At 46.4% G+C, this 16026-nt stretch overlaps 1 protein-coding gene across 1 annotated transcript in view; it reads right to left on the bottom strand.

Moving 5' to 3' along the window:
* The window catches only part of Tbc1d9 (TBC1 domain family member 9), a 97044-nt gene that overhangs the window by 7518 nt on the left and 73500 nt on the right, over positions 1–16026 (bottom strand). Inside the window, exons 10-17 of the mRNA XM_028786285.1 lie at positions 15259–15473; positions 11743–11860; positions 10409–10694; positions 9422–9551; positions 6075–6173; positions 5818–5886; positions 4060–4300; positions 1071–1136 (exon numbers count right to left, since the gene is read on the bottom strand). Coding sequence (XP_028642118.1) covers positions 1071–1136; positions 4060–4300; positions 5818–5886; positions 6075–6173; positions 9422–9551; positions 10409–10694; positions 11743–11860; positions 15259–15473 — 1224 coding nt within the window. The remainder of the gene's footprint in view (positions 1–1070; positions 1137–4059; positions 4301–5817; positions 5887–6074; positions 6174–9421; positions 9552–10408; positions 10695–11742; positions 11861–15258; positions 15474–16026) is intronic.

Below are 16026 nucleotides of genomic sequence, written 5' to 3'. Positions count from 1 at the left end.
CTGTCTGCGACTCAAGTACATTTACTCCCATCTGGGGTGTGAGTGCTAATCTGCTTTTGTCTTTATTTTGAATTTTTTTAGTATTTGATAGATCTACCCCAGCTGAGACCAGTCTTATTTAAAACTGAACTCCAAGCCCCAGCCGTATGCCTGGTCGTTCCCTCCAATGTCAAAACCGCTACTCAAAGGATCGAAGGAACCAGAAGTCAACGACACAAGAAAAGATACAGAATCAACTAACATGGGGCTGGAGGGGCTCATAACAACTGAACTGCCAACCAGAGAGCAGGCACGGGATGGACCTAAGCCTTCTGCACAGATGTAACAGTTGTGCAGCTAGGTCTTCATATATGACTCCTCAGGCAGGAGCAGGGGCTGCCTCTGACTCTGCTGCCTGCCCTTAGATCCCTTTTCCCTAACTGGACTGCCTTGTCTAAGCCTCAATAGAAGATGTGCCTAGTCTCTTACTGCAACTTGAGAAGCCAAGGCGGGTTGATAACCATGGGAGACCTCCCCTTTTCTGAGGAGAAAGGAGAGGGAGGGACAGGAAAGGGAGGAGAGAGGAAGCTGCAATTAAAATGTAAACTAAATAAATACATTAATGGCAACAACAACAAAACACCCTGCTACCATATGACACCGAAGGCTGTACCCTTTCTCTTGAAGATGGCTGTTATGCTTCCTATGAGCTCAACTCATTTCTGAGACAAGCAAATGACAGTCAAGGACAACGTTCAGGAACTCATGTCAAGTAGCAACTCAGCCTGGCCTTTGGGGAAGAATGAATGATCTAACATCCAAGCAGGCAGAGGGATGCCACCAAAGGAAGAGATATGCAGCCAGGTCGGTGTGCTAGTGTGTGTGCAGTGTGCATGTGTGCCAGTGTGCATATGTACCAGTGTGCGTGCAGCCAGGTCGTGTGTGCCAGAGTGCATGCAGTGTGCATGTGTGCCAGTGTGCATGCAGCCAGGTCGTGTGTGCCAGTGTGCATGCAGTGTGCATGTGTGCCAGTGTGCGTGCAGCCAGGTCATGTGTGCCAGTGTGTGTGCTGCTTCTTGTAGTTCACTTACCAGGCAAGACGTGCATTTTGTACAGGAGTTTGAGTTTCTCTGTGAGGTCCCCATGGCATGCAGCACCTAGAAATCGTGAAAGAGCCCATGTGAAATGTGTCCTGTGGGTTAGTGACAATCCTAGGCTTAGTGAGCTCTTTTTTATTTTAAATATGATATGATATGATATGATACATGTGTATTTCCCCTCAGTTTTCCCTTTGTGAGGCAAGATAATGACAGAAAAATATACCAGTAATTGACACTGGGATCCCACAACACACAAGAACTACATAATTCATATATGCAAAGATTTTAAATGTATTAACTAGATTAATAACTAAATACATATGGGAAACAAAGGACAGGCTCGTGGGGAGGATAATCTCATTGACGCCCTGGCTCTGACTGGCTTGAGCAGTATGCATCTCTCAGTTGGTTTTGATAGCAGGTACTTAAGGGTGTCTAAAAAGTGAAGTCTCAGCAAGTGCCTGAGCTTGTGTTTCTTTGGCTGTGTGGTGGTTTGAATATACTTTACTCAGGGAGTGGCACTATTAGGAGGTGTGGCCTTGTTGGAGGAAATGTGTCACTGGGGGGTGGGCAAGGAGACCCTCCTCCTAACCAAAAGGAAACCAGTCTTCTAGCAGCCTTCAGATGAGGATGTAGAACTCTCAGCACCTCCTGCACCACGCCTGCCTGGATGCTGCCATGCTCCTGCCTTGATGATAATGGACTGAACCTCTGAACCTGTAAGCAGCACCAATTAAATGTTGTCCCTTATAAGAGTTGCCTTGGTCATGGAGTCTGTTCACAGCAGCAAAATCCTAACTAAGGCAGGCCATCAGTGGGCAGGCATTTAACACTGTGACCTGAAATGTTGGTGTCACCTCACAAAAGGCCTGCTTTGAAAGTTGACCTCCAGTATGATGGTGCCATTGGCTTTTGAGGGGGTGAGTAGGTCAGGACAGAGCTGCCATGGAATTGGAGTTCTTACTAAAGGGACTCAAAGGTGACTGCTTGCTCTTCCACCCCACATCAACACATGGAGAGAACTGTCCACCATAGAAATGGAATGTAACACTCCCTTAATCTTGGGCCAGTCACCCTCTAGAACAGTGGGCAATTCATTTCTTTTGTGTAAAAATTACTCAGACTAAAAAGCATTTAGTTTGAGCAGCTAGAACTGACTGAGACAGGTGATAATTTTTCTCACCCAGTATGACTTTGCCTACGGGCTGTCAGAATTCAAACCTGAAGTTTGTCACTTGTGTCTTAAGGTAAGTAAATCCATGAATAGTGACCACTGGATCAGTGCCTGACATGAAAACCTGTACAACTGTTAGCTGCCACTGCTGTCACTAGTTCCAAGGCTGTCTGCATTGCACGTGTTCTAAGCTCCTCCGTATAAGCCTACCCCAGGTATGGGCACAAGGCTTCATATAAATGTCAGGACAGACCTAACCTAAGAAGGCTTTTCCCAGGCAATACACTTCCAGCTTCCTCTGACCTTCTAGACATTATTCCTACAGAGGGAGGGTGTTGTCTGGAGCCATCACTGGCTCTATGCCTAGTCTAGCGTCTTCGCCTGGATCTATCACTGCAAGCATAGGATGCAAGACACAATTGATTACTACTGATGACTGTCAGTTTAATCGGACCTAGAATCACCTAGGCATCTGTAAGGAAGTTTCTAGATTACATTCACTGCGGTTGGAAGGCACATCCTAGATATGGGTGACACCACGACATGGATTGGGTCCCAGACTGAACAGAGGTGAGCCTGGGAGCTGAGCTCCAGCACTTAAGCCTCTGCTCCTGGCTGCAGGGCCAGTGTGACCAGGGACACCTCCTGCTCATGCTACTGCTGCTTTCCCCACTGTGATGGACTGTGCCCTCAAACTGGGAGCCAACACAAATGCCTCCTGCTTAAGTTGTTAAACATTGTTACAAGGGCGAGAAAAGGAATGGATGTACAAGACAACAGACGGGTGTGATTCCCTCATAAAAATTCATCCTGAGAGCCAGACACAAGATGCTGCACTTCCGACTTCACATCAGGCGGGCCAAGCTCTCTTACCACACAACACCTTCTTCATCCAATTATAAGTGGAATAAAGGTCCAATCTCATCACAGAGATGTGCGCAAAGCTGATAGACAGGTAGCAACCTGTACCCTGCTGGTCACGTATATGGTGTGAGTGCATGTGTGTGCATGCGTGTGCATGTGTGTGCGTGTCCTAGCCACAGACAGTCCTTATGTGAGTGTGCACATGTCTTAGCTATGGACAGTCTTCCAGCAAGGAAACAGACAGGAAAGACTTCCATCTATGCTGTGGTTTTCCAGTCTTTTATTAAAATAGATGTAATGTTACTTAGAAATATTTAGAAACTATATATTAGAAAGGTTTACCTATATGTGATTACTTTATATAGGATATATTTTAATTATATTATTTTGTAAAACAGTCCAATCCACCATCCCTTTTTCTCTGGGAAACCTGTCAGGGTTGACAGGAAATGTTAGAATTTTACTATCATATGCATTTTCTGTTCATGTATTTTTTTTAAAAAGCCTACATGGTAGCTATTTATGTCTATGGTGTGTGTGTGTGTGTGTGTGTGTGTTTGTCTGTGCCACAGCCCTGTGTGGAGGAGGTAAGAGAACACTATGGGTGTTTGTTGGCCCTCCCTCTCACCATGAGGGTTTAGGGACTGAACTCAGATCATCAGACTTGGAAGCAGCTACCTTCACTAGCTGAATCTTACAAGCACTCTGATAACATGTTTTGAACTCATGTTGACATCTGGCTGTAGTGTGTCTCAGTGGACTGTAGATTACCCATTAATACAGCTTATTAGCCAGACACAATCTTACAACTAGCATGCAAACCTTGTATGTCTCCCTCCTTCCTCTAGACCCAGTGTGGAGGCCCTGATTACTATCGAGGGGAACTCCAGGTGACATCCCCAGCATCTCCACCCAACCCATGCAAGAATGTCACATCCTTACTCAGCCCAGAGACGAACTCTCGGAAGTTAATCAAGGAGTCTCCATTCTCATCTAACAGCTGGAACAAGCGGGAGGCCAGCACATCAGAGTGAGTGCCACACGCCCAGGGAAAGAGGAGCACGAACATGCCCTTGAACTGCTCAAAGTCAATGCGGTACTGCTCCAGGTAAGGCAGGCTGGGGTCATGCCGGTCCAGGGCATTGCTGCTCCCACCCCAGTAGCAGCTGGTCAGATGTTCCGCCTGAAAAAATATTGCAAAGTGGTTATTGTCACTCACACAGCCCCAAGTCACTGCTATTATCCTAGGCACAGTGTCCAATCCGCAGGTGTGTGGGCTTCCCACTGTACACCTAGCTTGAGAAACTGTACGTCTAGGAGATACCAGTGAGAATGAAGAGCTAGGCTCAGCAGTGGATTCCTGATGCTGTGTATAGAAATCAGTGACTCATCAGAAGAATGCAGGAGCTTGACTTGTGCATCCCGTCAATACACATCTGGCCTATCTACCAGGGGAGAGAGGAAAGACATTGGCGCCCTCTAGTGGTGAAGAGGTAGAAGGGCACATTAGGGAGTCCCTTCAATCCTATGCTCTGGTCTTAAGAGCTGTCCACAGGCAATCCGTGTTGTCTCCCGTGTTTGTTCCTGGATCATCTTTTCACCTGCTCAGAGGAGCCACGTTTAGATCTGTTGGTGGCTTTTGTTTTTGAGTCATGGTTTCATGCAATCCAGGCTGGCCTCAAATGATGACCTTGAACTAATGTTCCTGCCTCCAGCTCCCAAGTATTGGGTTAACTGCCGTACTCTAACCCGTGACATTGACCACAGAGGACAAAAATGTTTGTAGAAGAGTTACATTTAAAACTTACTAGGTTATATTTTTTTTTTATTAAGGATCAATACCAATAGTGGTTCAATGAACAAATGGAAACCACAGAAATGTAAACCCATGATTCTCTTTGCTGGATGTGTACAGTTTGTTAGGGTGTGGGTATGAGCCAGCCCCACAACAATGTCGTATGCTGATAGCTTGGTCCCTGGAGGATGGATCCAATCACTGAGATGTGACTCAATCATGATTGCCTGATCTTCCTTCATCAATGGATTAATCATTTGCTGGCTTTACTGGGACATGATGGAAACTTCTGGATGTGGAGCCAGGTTGGAGGAAGCGGGTCATGTTCTAGAGGACCCTATCTTGTTTTGGATGTCTTCTTGGCTGCCATGCTGTGAGGATTTTCTCCGTTTACTATGATGTTCTGCGTCACCACAGCCCTGACAGAGCTGGCCACCCACTGGCCAGACGACTTGTGAAACAGTGAACTCAAACCAGGCCTCCTACACACCATACTTCTTCTAGCTATAAATTATTTTTCTTTAAGGGTGATTTGGAGTTTATTAGGTGAAATTATAAGGTATAGAACTTTCAGGCAGAATTTGAACTTTTATCACCACCGGTCTATGGAGTTTTAGAAATCAAGCACCCATGCTCTAAGGTCCAAGAAAGCTAACCGTACCAGATGGTGAGGAAGAGAGCTAAAACATCTGCTAAATTAATGCTAAGAGCTGATTTACTCTCCCTGCTTAGTAGGACAGTTTGTTCTCCCGCTCTGTCTTCCTTCTCATGCATATTGGTGACCCACGGAGCCCCTAAATCACTTAACAGAAAGATCAAGGACTCACTGAGTGATTAAGGATTCTTCTCATCATATACGTTCTTTTCATCCCTTCCAATGGGCATGAATTTACTTTGAAACTCACCTTGAAAAGAGCGTACAGTTCTTCCAGCTCATCAATGGTAAAGGAGGTCTCTGTCACAATGGTCCGTACCTGTGAGGGAGCGAGCACAGTGAGTCCCACAGATTCAAAACATGTCACACCGAGAAAGCCTCTAAGTTCTGTCTCAAGTTCTGCCAAGCTGGAGTGGGGAGCCAGCAGGAGGGAAAGCTAGGAGGGGTAAAGTGAGGATTCCCCCCAAGCCCCATCTCTTCCCCACTGCTGCCCTTCAAAGGGCTTACCACATTGCGTTTGGTGGTGTCCTCCAGTGTCTGGATCACTTTCAGCCTCTGCTTGAATCTCATCTGCTCAATCAAATCTGCCCGGATAGTTCCAAATTTCTGGAAAGGAGTAATTTTGGTGTTTCTGAAAAATGTGCTCAAGCACACAGGGTCACACACAGACCAGAGGGGACACTCAGGACAGAATAAAGGACAGTGACAGTGACCAGACTGGATTTTATGTGGGAAAGCTATTTAGGGACTGTAATTCAATAATTTAGAGATGTCCCATATCCAGTAACAGAGCTGAATTTCAAAGCCACACGTGTTTTCCTTGAGTGCAAGCCCATCAAGAAGAAAGTCTGGATATGAGGCTGTGTGATTAAAACTTAGGGGCATGGGAAGCTCTAAGGCTTAGAGGTGAGGAGGCTGGGAGGAATGCTTGCCCATCCCCGTATTCCTTTAACAGATATCCACAAGGCACTGTGTGAGCTGGCTATCGCTTCAAACTCCAACACGCCTAGCACTGCCTGCATGTCTCCCAAACTGTCGACACTAAACAGCCCAATTCAGGAGTTGGTAAGAATTGCCGCTGATGACAAGAAGCTTCACTCCCACTAAGTCAGGCTAAGCCACCATTTCCTTCTAGCTAAGTCAGTTAAGTCTGACTCGGAGAGAAAAGCTTCCAGGGTAGGGACATCTTCTGATCTGAACAGCAGCTCAGGGAGTGGCTGCTCTACAGTGACTGCCAGCAAAGAGCTTGCCGCTCAGGGTTGGGGACCTGAGTTCTAATCCCAAGAAACCAAACAGAACAGAACAGAACAGAACAGAACAGAACAGAACAGAACAGAACAATAACATTACTGGGGATTTGTGGGGCTTTCTGGAAAGGTAGCTAAATTGAGGGGCTCCATGTTCAGTAAGAAAAGTCTGTCCCAAAAAAGGCGAGAAGCAATTGATGAAAAAGCCCATTGTGCAGAAGGAACAACATTTGTGCTCTCTCTAATTTAATAATTATTTCTCTAAGTTTTAAGACCCAAAGACTAAGAAATAAGAGGCCATTGAATAAACAGGTACTGAACCTCAGGACCCAACAAGCTGGCAGCTCTAAGGGGTCCATGCCTTAGGGTCCTTCTACTGTATTGTCTCCTATCTGGAATGCAGCAGCAGTTTGGACTGACTTGAGGGTGTCAGGGACTAGGAAGTATCTTCCTTCATCCAGGTGGGGCAGCCTCACAGGATCCCTATGGCTGTGGTCTCCTTGGCCCTAGTACAGTGTTCTGCACATGTATGGACAGCCTTTCCACGCCTGTGACAACACCCATCAGAGAGGCTTATGGGAGGAGTGATTAATTCTGGCCTATGGTTTCAGAGGGTCCGTTGTGGGGGAAGGACACAGTGGAACATGGCAGCTCACATTATAGTGATCAGAGGACAGGAAGAGAGAGTATAGGAGGAAATCGGGGGGCGGAGACAGAGCTCCCTGGGAGATGCCCCACTGACCTATTTCCTCCTATGAGGTTCTACCACCCCCAGTCACTCCATCACATGGAAAAGCATCCAGAGAATAATCCATTCATTAGCTCCACGCCCTCATGAGCTAACTGTCTCAAGAATGCCCTCAGACACATCCACCTGTGCCCTTTACTAATATTGAAGGTGTTTCTTATGACAGGCATGGGGTTGCCCGCCCAGTCGGCCTGCCTACTGAGCAAGTTCCAGGTCAGTGAGAGAGCCTGTCTCAAAAACAAGACACACGAGGAACAAGGCTCCTGAGGAAGGACACGTGAGATTGCACTACAGTTCCCACATGCACAAACACGCATGCACTCAAAGGACATACTAACACCCCGCCCCCAGCCCATACCATACACAGTAACCATCAGGGACCAAATGTAGTGGCACAGGCCTTCTAAGGCCTCAAGAGGCTGACTTACACAAACTGACTTTACTTCTGGAACAGGGCAAGGCAGTGCAAAGGTTCCTCCATCTTGTATTCTTGCTAAGGCCATTGTAGGTTTGACTAGAATCATCACCCTTTGATGGAGAATCCCGTGGAAAATTACCTAGCTCTATTCTAGGATCCTAAGATCAAGACGCCCCAGATACCTTCTCTAGCTTGTTTGTGCAGTAGCCACTTACCTTAACTGCTTCTGCTGAAACTGCCAAGCATGATACCACATGTGGTTTCTGCCTTTAAAATCCTAATGTTCTGGACACTTGGAGCCATCTGGCTCCCTGAACACCTGGCTGTGGCCCTGGACGGCTGGATTAAAGATTTTTAATTGGCTATAAACTGTCTTTGAAGTCATCTATAGTGGGATAACGGTAACACTTCAAGGATAGCCCAAGATATGAAGCAAGAATTTTTTCTCAGTAAAAAGAAAAATAAATTAAAAATAAACAAATAATTGTCACATTTGCACTAACTGTCTACTCTGGGTGTTCTAACTGCAGGCAATGATTTGTGACAGTTTCCTGGGACTGCTCCTCGATCCACCGAGAGCTGAATCTGCCACGCTTGTACATCAGGTGTCAGAGGGCCAGAGTTTGCCATACCGTTTACAACACAAGTTAAGGCCCACGAGAAATCCTGAGATCTACTCTTTGAGACCAGCATCCCTCTTTGAGACCAAAGCTTTTAGCTTACAGGCAGTCACCTGCCTCAGACAATCAATGTAAAGGGGAACAGGATTTTGGTCCATCTCCAAACTCATGTTGAAACTGAATGCCCAGGTATTACAGTGTTGATAGGAAAGGCTTTATCTACAGGTCTTTGGGTTAGAAGGGTTGTACTCCTGTGGACAAGATGCTATGCAAAGGGCTTGTGGAACCAGGTTCTTTCTTCTGAGCTTCTGTCCCATGAAGACATTGTTCCTCCTGCCTGCAGGGCACAGATGGTGTCCAAAGAAACAGAAAGATGGGGCTCTCACTCGTAAGCTCCTGGCCAGCCTTAGGGTTCTAAGGCTCTATCTAGAACAGTGTTTCTCAACCTGTGGGTCATGACCCCTGTAGGGGTTGAATGACCCTTCTACAGGGGTCAAAGATCACATATCTATGTTACAATTCATAACAGTAGCAAAACTGCAGTTATGAGGTAGCAATAAAACTAATTTTACGGTCGGGGTTCACCTCAGTGTAAGGAACTGTATTAAAGGGCCACAGCGTTAGAAAGATTGAGAACCTCTGCTCTAGCATTATGAGGGTCTCCTTCCTTAATCTTTATGAAGCAGCTGATTCCTGTATTCTATGACAATGGCAGGAGCTGGGCTGAGAAGGGTTAGGAAAGGCAGCATGAGACCCACGTCCACCCGAGCTGGTGGGAACACTGGGGCACCTTTACCTCATGGCTAGGAAGCCAAACCTACCTCGTAGGACGTTCCTATGAGCCTGAAGATGTCCACCGCAGGGTAGGGCCCCACGTCGTCACTGAGCAGGGAGTGGAGATGAGGGATGGGAGGCAGTGTGCTGTCTTTGTTAGTCACACTGTCCAGGTACCTTAGACGAGATACAAACTAGCTGTCACTGGAAATGAACTGGAAGCCCTCAGGTATTGATCTCAAATTGTGCACATTAAAGTAAGAATCTAAGTCTCTTGCTTCTTTTTGTTGTTTGTTATCTCTCTTTGAAGCACTGGGGACTGAACCTGGGTCCTCATGCACCATAAGCAACTCTGCAGCCTCAGCCCCTTTTTACTTTTTATTTTGAGATTGGTCCACATTAAGTTGGCCAGGCTGGCTTTGCATATATAACTCTCCTGCCTCAGCCTTCTGAACAGCTGGGATTACAGTGTGCAAAACCAGGCCTTGTTAAGATTTTTTTCTTAAGAACATAAAGAAAGTCCCTTCATTTTTAAAGAAAAGGAATATTGGGCTGGGGAAATGGTTAAAGGCTTAAGAGCACTTGCTGTATAATCCTGTGGACCAGAGTTCCAATCCCAGATCTCACACAACACTCCAGATATCCAGCACACTAACCCCAGCTCCAAGGGAGGCAAAGACAGAAAGCTGGAGGATCTCGGGGGTTCACTGGCTTCCAACCTAGCCAAGGACACATGAGTCCCAGGTTCAGCGGGAGACCCTGCCTCAAAAGAATGCGTGGAAAGTGACGGACGTAGATACTCAGTGCCTTCAGCACATGTGCAACATGCATCTATCTGCATATATATGCAGGTATGTACCACATATATATGTTATAGAGCATATGTTATGTAATACCATAAACATCCAGATAATAAATACACGTTCAAAATGAAAAAGTATACGAAAACATGCCCTTGGCCACAGAGATCAATAAGCCTTTTGCTCAGTCAAGTCAATCATGAGGTGGCTCCAGAGCCAGCCATAGCACTGTACCTTCCCAAAACAGTCATGGCCTCTCCATCGTCTTTGCAGTTTAAGAGTTTATCCACATTGGCATCCAGTACAGCAAGGGCCAGCTGGAATATCACTTTGATTCCTTCATAGAAGAAACAGTCGACAACCACCACCGCACTCTCAAACGGCATCACGCTGAGGAAGAGTGTGAGGAACCACGACAGGGAGATGGTAGAGATCACCCCCAGGTCCTGCATGCAGTCATACAGCTGCGGGACATAGTCTCGTGCCAGCTCCTCAAAGACTCCCTGGTCCACCAGGGCACCTGAGTGGGTGACACAAAACGGTCAGTTAGCCCTGCGTCCTCCTGGAGAACAGAAGCAAATGGATGGGCCTCGCTCTGCTCTCCTTCCTGTATCTATAGCAAAAACGCCTTGACCAAAAGCGACGTGGGGGAGAAAGGGTTTAATTCGGCACACAGTTCCAGGGTACAGTCCATCACTTCAGGGAAGCCAAGGCTGCATGAACCTGTGTGAACCACAGGCAGGAGCAGACAGAGACAAACACGTTCACGCTTAGTGCTCAGCTAGATTTCTCTATGATTAAATAACCCAGGGCCACATCACAGGGGACAGTGCTGCTCCTACACACCCAGGCTGGGCTTTCTTACGTGAATTACGGCAGGTAAGACACTCCCCTACAGGCATTCCCACAGGCTCACCTGAGAACCTAGACAATGCCTCACAGAAAATCTCTTCCTAGGTGATCCTGGGTTATGACAAATTAATAAGAATTGGCCATCATACTTACTAAGGCCTTATTCATATAAACACTCCGTAGCTATGGGGGCCCAAGACACCGATTGCTTTTTAAGCCTTTTTAAAATCTATTTAAAGAGATTCTAGCTGTACACACTCACCACTGGCTTGCTAATATTTTAAGTGGATACCACACATGCAATGGTCAGTTTTACTGGGTTTAGAATCACCCAGGAGACATACCTTTGAGCATTCCCAGGAAGGTGTTACTGGAGAGGTCTAACTACAGTGGTGAGGGCCACCCTGACTGAGGGCCTTGCTGTCCCTAGGGCTGGGGTCCTGAACTACATTTAAAACAAGAGAGAGCAGACTGAGCACCAGCATTCCCTCCTCTGCTCACTGACACCCAGTGTGACCAGTTGCCTGAGGTTTCCATGGCCATGCTGGGATTGTCCTGTGTGGGAAAACCCTGAGCTACAACAGACTCTGCCTCTCTTAAGTTGACCTTTGGCTAGGCGTCTTGTCACAGCTCTGAGGAGAAGAACAAATACAATGCTACAGTCTTTTTCCTGTCGAGATAGGCTAAGGTGTTTAAATGCAGCCAGTCCCACATACCTACAACCCTGGTGTTGTAGTAATCGGGAAGCATGCGCTCACACAAGGCCACGAGTAGCCAGAAGGCCTCCTCCTCTTTGGCATAAAGCAGCAGCACTGATGTGACGATGTTCATGGCCTGAGGGAAGGAGACAGGGAGGACGCCATCAAACACAGTGTGAATACAGCAGGCTTACATACACAGTAGCAATCTTATTAACTGTTGAGGGACTGTGCCCACTCTATGTTACTCCAAACTATGTGAAACCAGTGGTATCTCAGGATGGGCCATTTGAAAAGCAGCCTCCACCATCTGTCTGGCACCACCCATGCAGCACAGACTCAAGCAATGAGCTGTTCCTGCAAGTAGGTGCCTTATCAACAAACAGGGCTGAACTGAGATTGTAGGGGCATGGAAGGTTTAAAATTCTATCAGCATGTTCAGGCCAAGAACTTTCTGGACATGCCAGACTGAAGAAAGGGTAAAATCCCGTCACCTAGAGCACATAAAGAGAAGGACAGTAAGGACTGCAATGGAAGAACTGCCATCAACTTGTTTTGTGATACCTAGTGTGTGCATGCTGAACACATAGGCAGAGAATGTCTGATCATTGCTTCTGTGATACCTAGTGTGTGCACGCCAGGCCCACAAGCAGAGAATGACTATTGTTGAAGGGTTATCCCAGGGGCTGAGTTGTCTGGACCTCTACTCATCCACCCATCAGTGAGCCTCTTCCTCTCAGGCAGGCCTCCCAGTTTGCCTCTGCAGCCAAACTGAGTTCTACAGCTCTGTTGACCCTGTGACCCTCAGCACCCAATGCTACAGTAGCTTCTTCCTGGCAGTCGGGTGAGGTCCCTTATCAATACGGCTCTATTTACACGTATATAAGCCAGCCAGTGTCTGACACACAGCCTCTTTAACCCTATCTATCCATTCTGTAACCAGAAAGACAGACAGACAGACAGACAGACTGTATCAAGCTTGACACCAGAGGTGGTAGTTGTAATCAAGGTTAGAATTAGAAACCTGTATTCACTGGGCCAGACTGTCGTGAAAGTGGAAGTATATGAAGTATATGGCAAATTGGCAAACTGCGGCCAGGGAACCGCTAGCACCTTTTGAATTTATTATTCACTAAATTCTGGCATTATGGGAAAATATAAATGTGTTTGTCAATTTTTCTGACATAGTTCACTCACAATACTGGTAACCCCCCACCCCCAAAAAAACAACCAACCAACCAAACAAACAAACCAAGGTCATTCCTGTAGGTGCCAATAAAGTCCCAAGAAAAGCCAGATAAATAAGCTTTGAATCTCTAGGCCACAAAAGCTTGGTGAATATTCTTCTGAGTTCTGTCTGCTTATGCTCCTTTAGAGTGAAAGATCCACAAGTCTTCTTCAGCAACTGCCAAGCGTCTGTCTTCACTGGCCCTACAGTTGACCTGACACAGGTGTGTACAGGCCAGCCCTTACTGCAGAGCCCCTGCCCCAAGCCTGTTTGACAAAGCTTTCAGCCTGCTAAATCCCTTCAGTATTCTTAATCCTTAACTCAGGAGAGGAAAATATTTCCCTTTAACCTCTCATAAATACCTCCAAGCACACAGGGCTCCAGGCTGCCCTCTGAGAACAAGGAAGCCTTTCAGAATTGGAACTCTCCTCCCTTATGATCATCCAGGAAAAGAAGCTCAAAGTAAGTAATGGTGATTTAAATTCTAAAGTAATTTTATTTTATTAAAAGATATTATCAGAAAGCTCATAATCACTAAGCAGCTCAATGTTAACTGTCCCTTAATTAAAATATGAAGATCAAAAGGTAAAAATGAATTCTATTCTGTCAGAAGCCAAGTAGCTCTTGAGTGCCTTTTGATCTTCTAGAAACCAGTATTCATCAGACTTGTGCAATGTAAATCTCCTAAAAGGTGTTTGGCTGAAAAGGTTCTTTCTTAAAAGTCTTGGTATTCCAAGTAGTTATTAAAATTCCACAAGAGAGTTAGCCTGCTAGGTCCAGTCCATGGTCTTGATAAAGGTCAGCTCCTCAGCCATTCAGGCAAGACAGGGCTCCATGGTTCTACTTTCTCATGGGTTCTGAGTGAGACGAGAGAGCAAAAGATGCTGGGATGACAAGCTCACCAGCCTGACTGCTGCTACCAACGAGAAAAGCAAAACAGAACTGTGGAGTTAATGGCGCAATTTGGGGATATATTTAAACAAGGTGCTATCAGAAAAAATTAATGTGGTAGGGGAAACAGGAGTGTGTGTGTGTGTGTGTGTGTGTGTGTGTGTGTGTGTTATGCTTGAGGTACTAATATAAGACACTATTTTAATTTTACATGGGCACTGTTAGTCTGTAGTAAGTGTTGACTTTAACATGTGCTGAAACATAACCCTAGCTTGGGAAAGCTGTGGTTCAGTGACATAACATGCTTGAGAAGAGGCAATAAGAAGCAGAAGAACAATCCTAACAGAAGCTGGGGACTCCAGCACAGGATAGAAGGGCAGGTCAGTGGAGTGCTGAGCAGAAGATCTTTCCTAGTCACTCAGCTAAGCAATGACTGGTACAGAAAAACCACTGTTGCCTTTGGCTCCTTTCTCAGGACAGCAGTTAGTCAGGGAGAGGGCACTCCTCTGAAGACCGTGCAACATCTAGAGGTGATTTTAACTCTCAGAGTGGCGGTTTCTGCTATTACCTAGTGGTAATAGCACCAGAGAGTTCTCTTGCTATAGAAATAATACACCCTCCCAGTGGGTGACAGAGCCCCCTCTATTTGGTGTGATTTAATGTCTCCTGGGCAAATCCATTCCCCAAACCTTTATTTATGACATCAATCTCCTCACTGAGTTTTTCCTACACCCCTCGAACCCACAATGCTGATAGCGCCAAGGTTGAGACACCCCACTGCAGTGACCCCCGTTAGCCAGAGAGCTTCCCTGTCTGTTATCTGCTGGTGAGTGAAACAAAAGGAAGTGTTAGGAAGGAGGTTAATTCTGCAGGGGATTGACCAACTAGGTCCCAAAAGACTGAACGTGATGGACAGTGGGTGGCTCAGCTCAGAGTCCCCCAAACACATGTAAGGGTCAATGGCTGGTGGTGGCCTAGCCAGGTCAGACTCCTCCAGGAGAAGCAGCATAGAGTCCTGTTGCCACTTCCTCAAGTCAGCTTTTCAACTTTGGGGGTATGGAAACCCTTGTCATACTCTGGCTTCTTACATGTCTACTTACAACAGACTAAAATCTGGGTAAAACAGCGTTTTTGAGAAAAGCAGCCCCTTTCCTGTAAATGATCACACTGAGAGAGGCATGACAGAGGGAAAAACTGGGAGAAGAGAGTTGTAAACCTGCTGCCTGCAGGGTTTGGGCCCATCGCTGCTTGGCTGGGCTTCCTTGCTTGCTCTAATTAAACTCCTGGCTGGTTGATCTGATGCTGAATCTCATCTGAATTCTCCTTTTTCAGGACTATAAGAACAAGGTCTGCAGGTTGGGTTGAGATTGGAGGATACTTGGAGCCCTCCCCAAACGCAAACTCTTGGCAATTACCTGGCAATATCCTATGTTGGGATTGCGAAAAGCATACGCTGTTAAGACTCTCCTCAGGGCCGCGATGCCCATTTCGTTCTGGAAAGCTGGGTGTTCTGGAAGGGAGCGGTGTAAGTCTCTCTCAATCTCCTCAGTGGCAAGATTGTACTTGCCCATAGACTTCTCCACGAGGTCCTCATAGTACCCGGGGTGTGTGGCCTTTTCGTTGATGGCTCCTGGGAAGCACACAACAGATAGGACATCAAAAAAGCTAAAATCCTGCTGTTCCAGCTGTAGACAACAACACTGACTGGCTGAAACTCTCTGCTCTCCCACCGACCAAAAGAAACTGAAAAAAAAAAGGGTCACTTTTATAGGGTGTTTTCAGTGACATCCAGATTAGTAATTTACCCGTGGCCTCCTTCCCTCTCTCAGTCCCTCAGCAACATGGCCATGCCAACTCTCTGTGTGAGCTAAAGGTCCACAAAACTGTTGCAAGCTCACACAGACAGCATTGAGGGCTGCTTAGGGACCAAAGAAGAACACTAGACAGAGTGAGCCAGGCTGAATTCTCACTCTTGGTTTCTCTCTCTTCACTTTTCTTTTACCACAGGATCTGTTAAAGTCTTGCTTGAGAACTGGGATTGTCTCTCAAAATAATTTTTAGCTTGTGTCTTAAACATTTTCTGTAATAGCGACATAATAGCGACAGGAAAGCCGAGGGCTTGCTAAAGCTACAGGCAGTGCTGAGGGTCCCCCCAGTAATGCTGAGTCCCTACTATGTATGGG

This window comes from Grammomys surdaster, unplaced genomic scaffold (genome assembly GCF_004785775.1).
Source record: "Grammomys surdaster isolate TR1022 unplaced genomic scaffold, NIH_TR_1.0 125463, whole genome shotgun sequence".
In the NCBI taxonomy this organism is placed as follows: Eukaryota; Metazoa; Chordata; class Mammalia; order Rodentia; family Muridae; genus Grammomys; species Grammomys surdaster.
The sequence above is the reverse complement of the archived record's forward strand: the minus strand, read 5'-3'. Positions and strand labels throughout refer to the sequence as shown.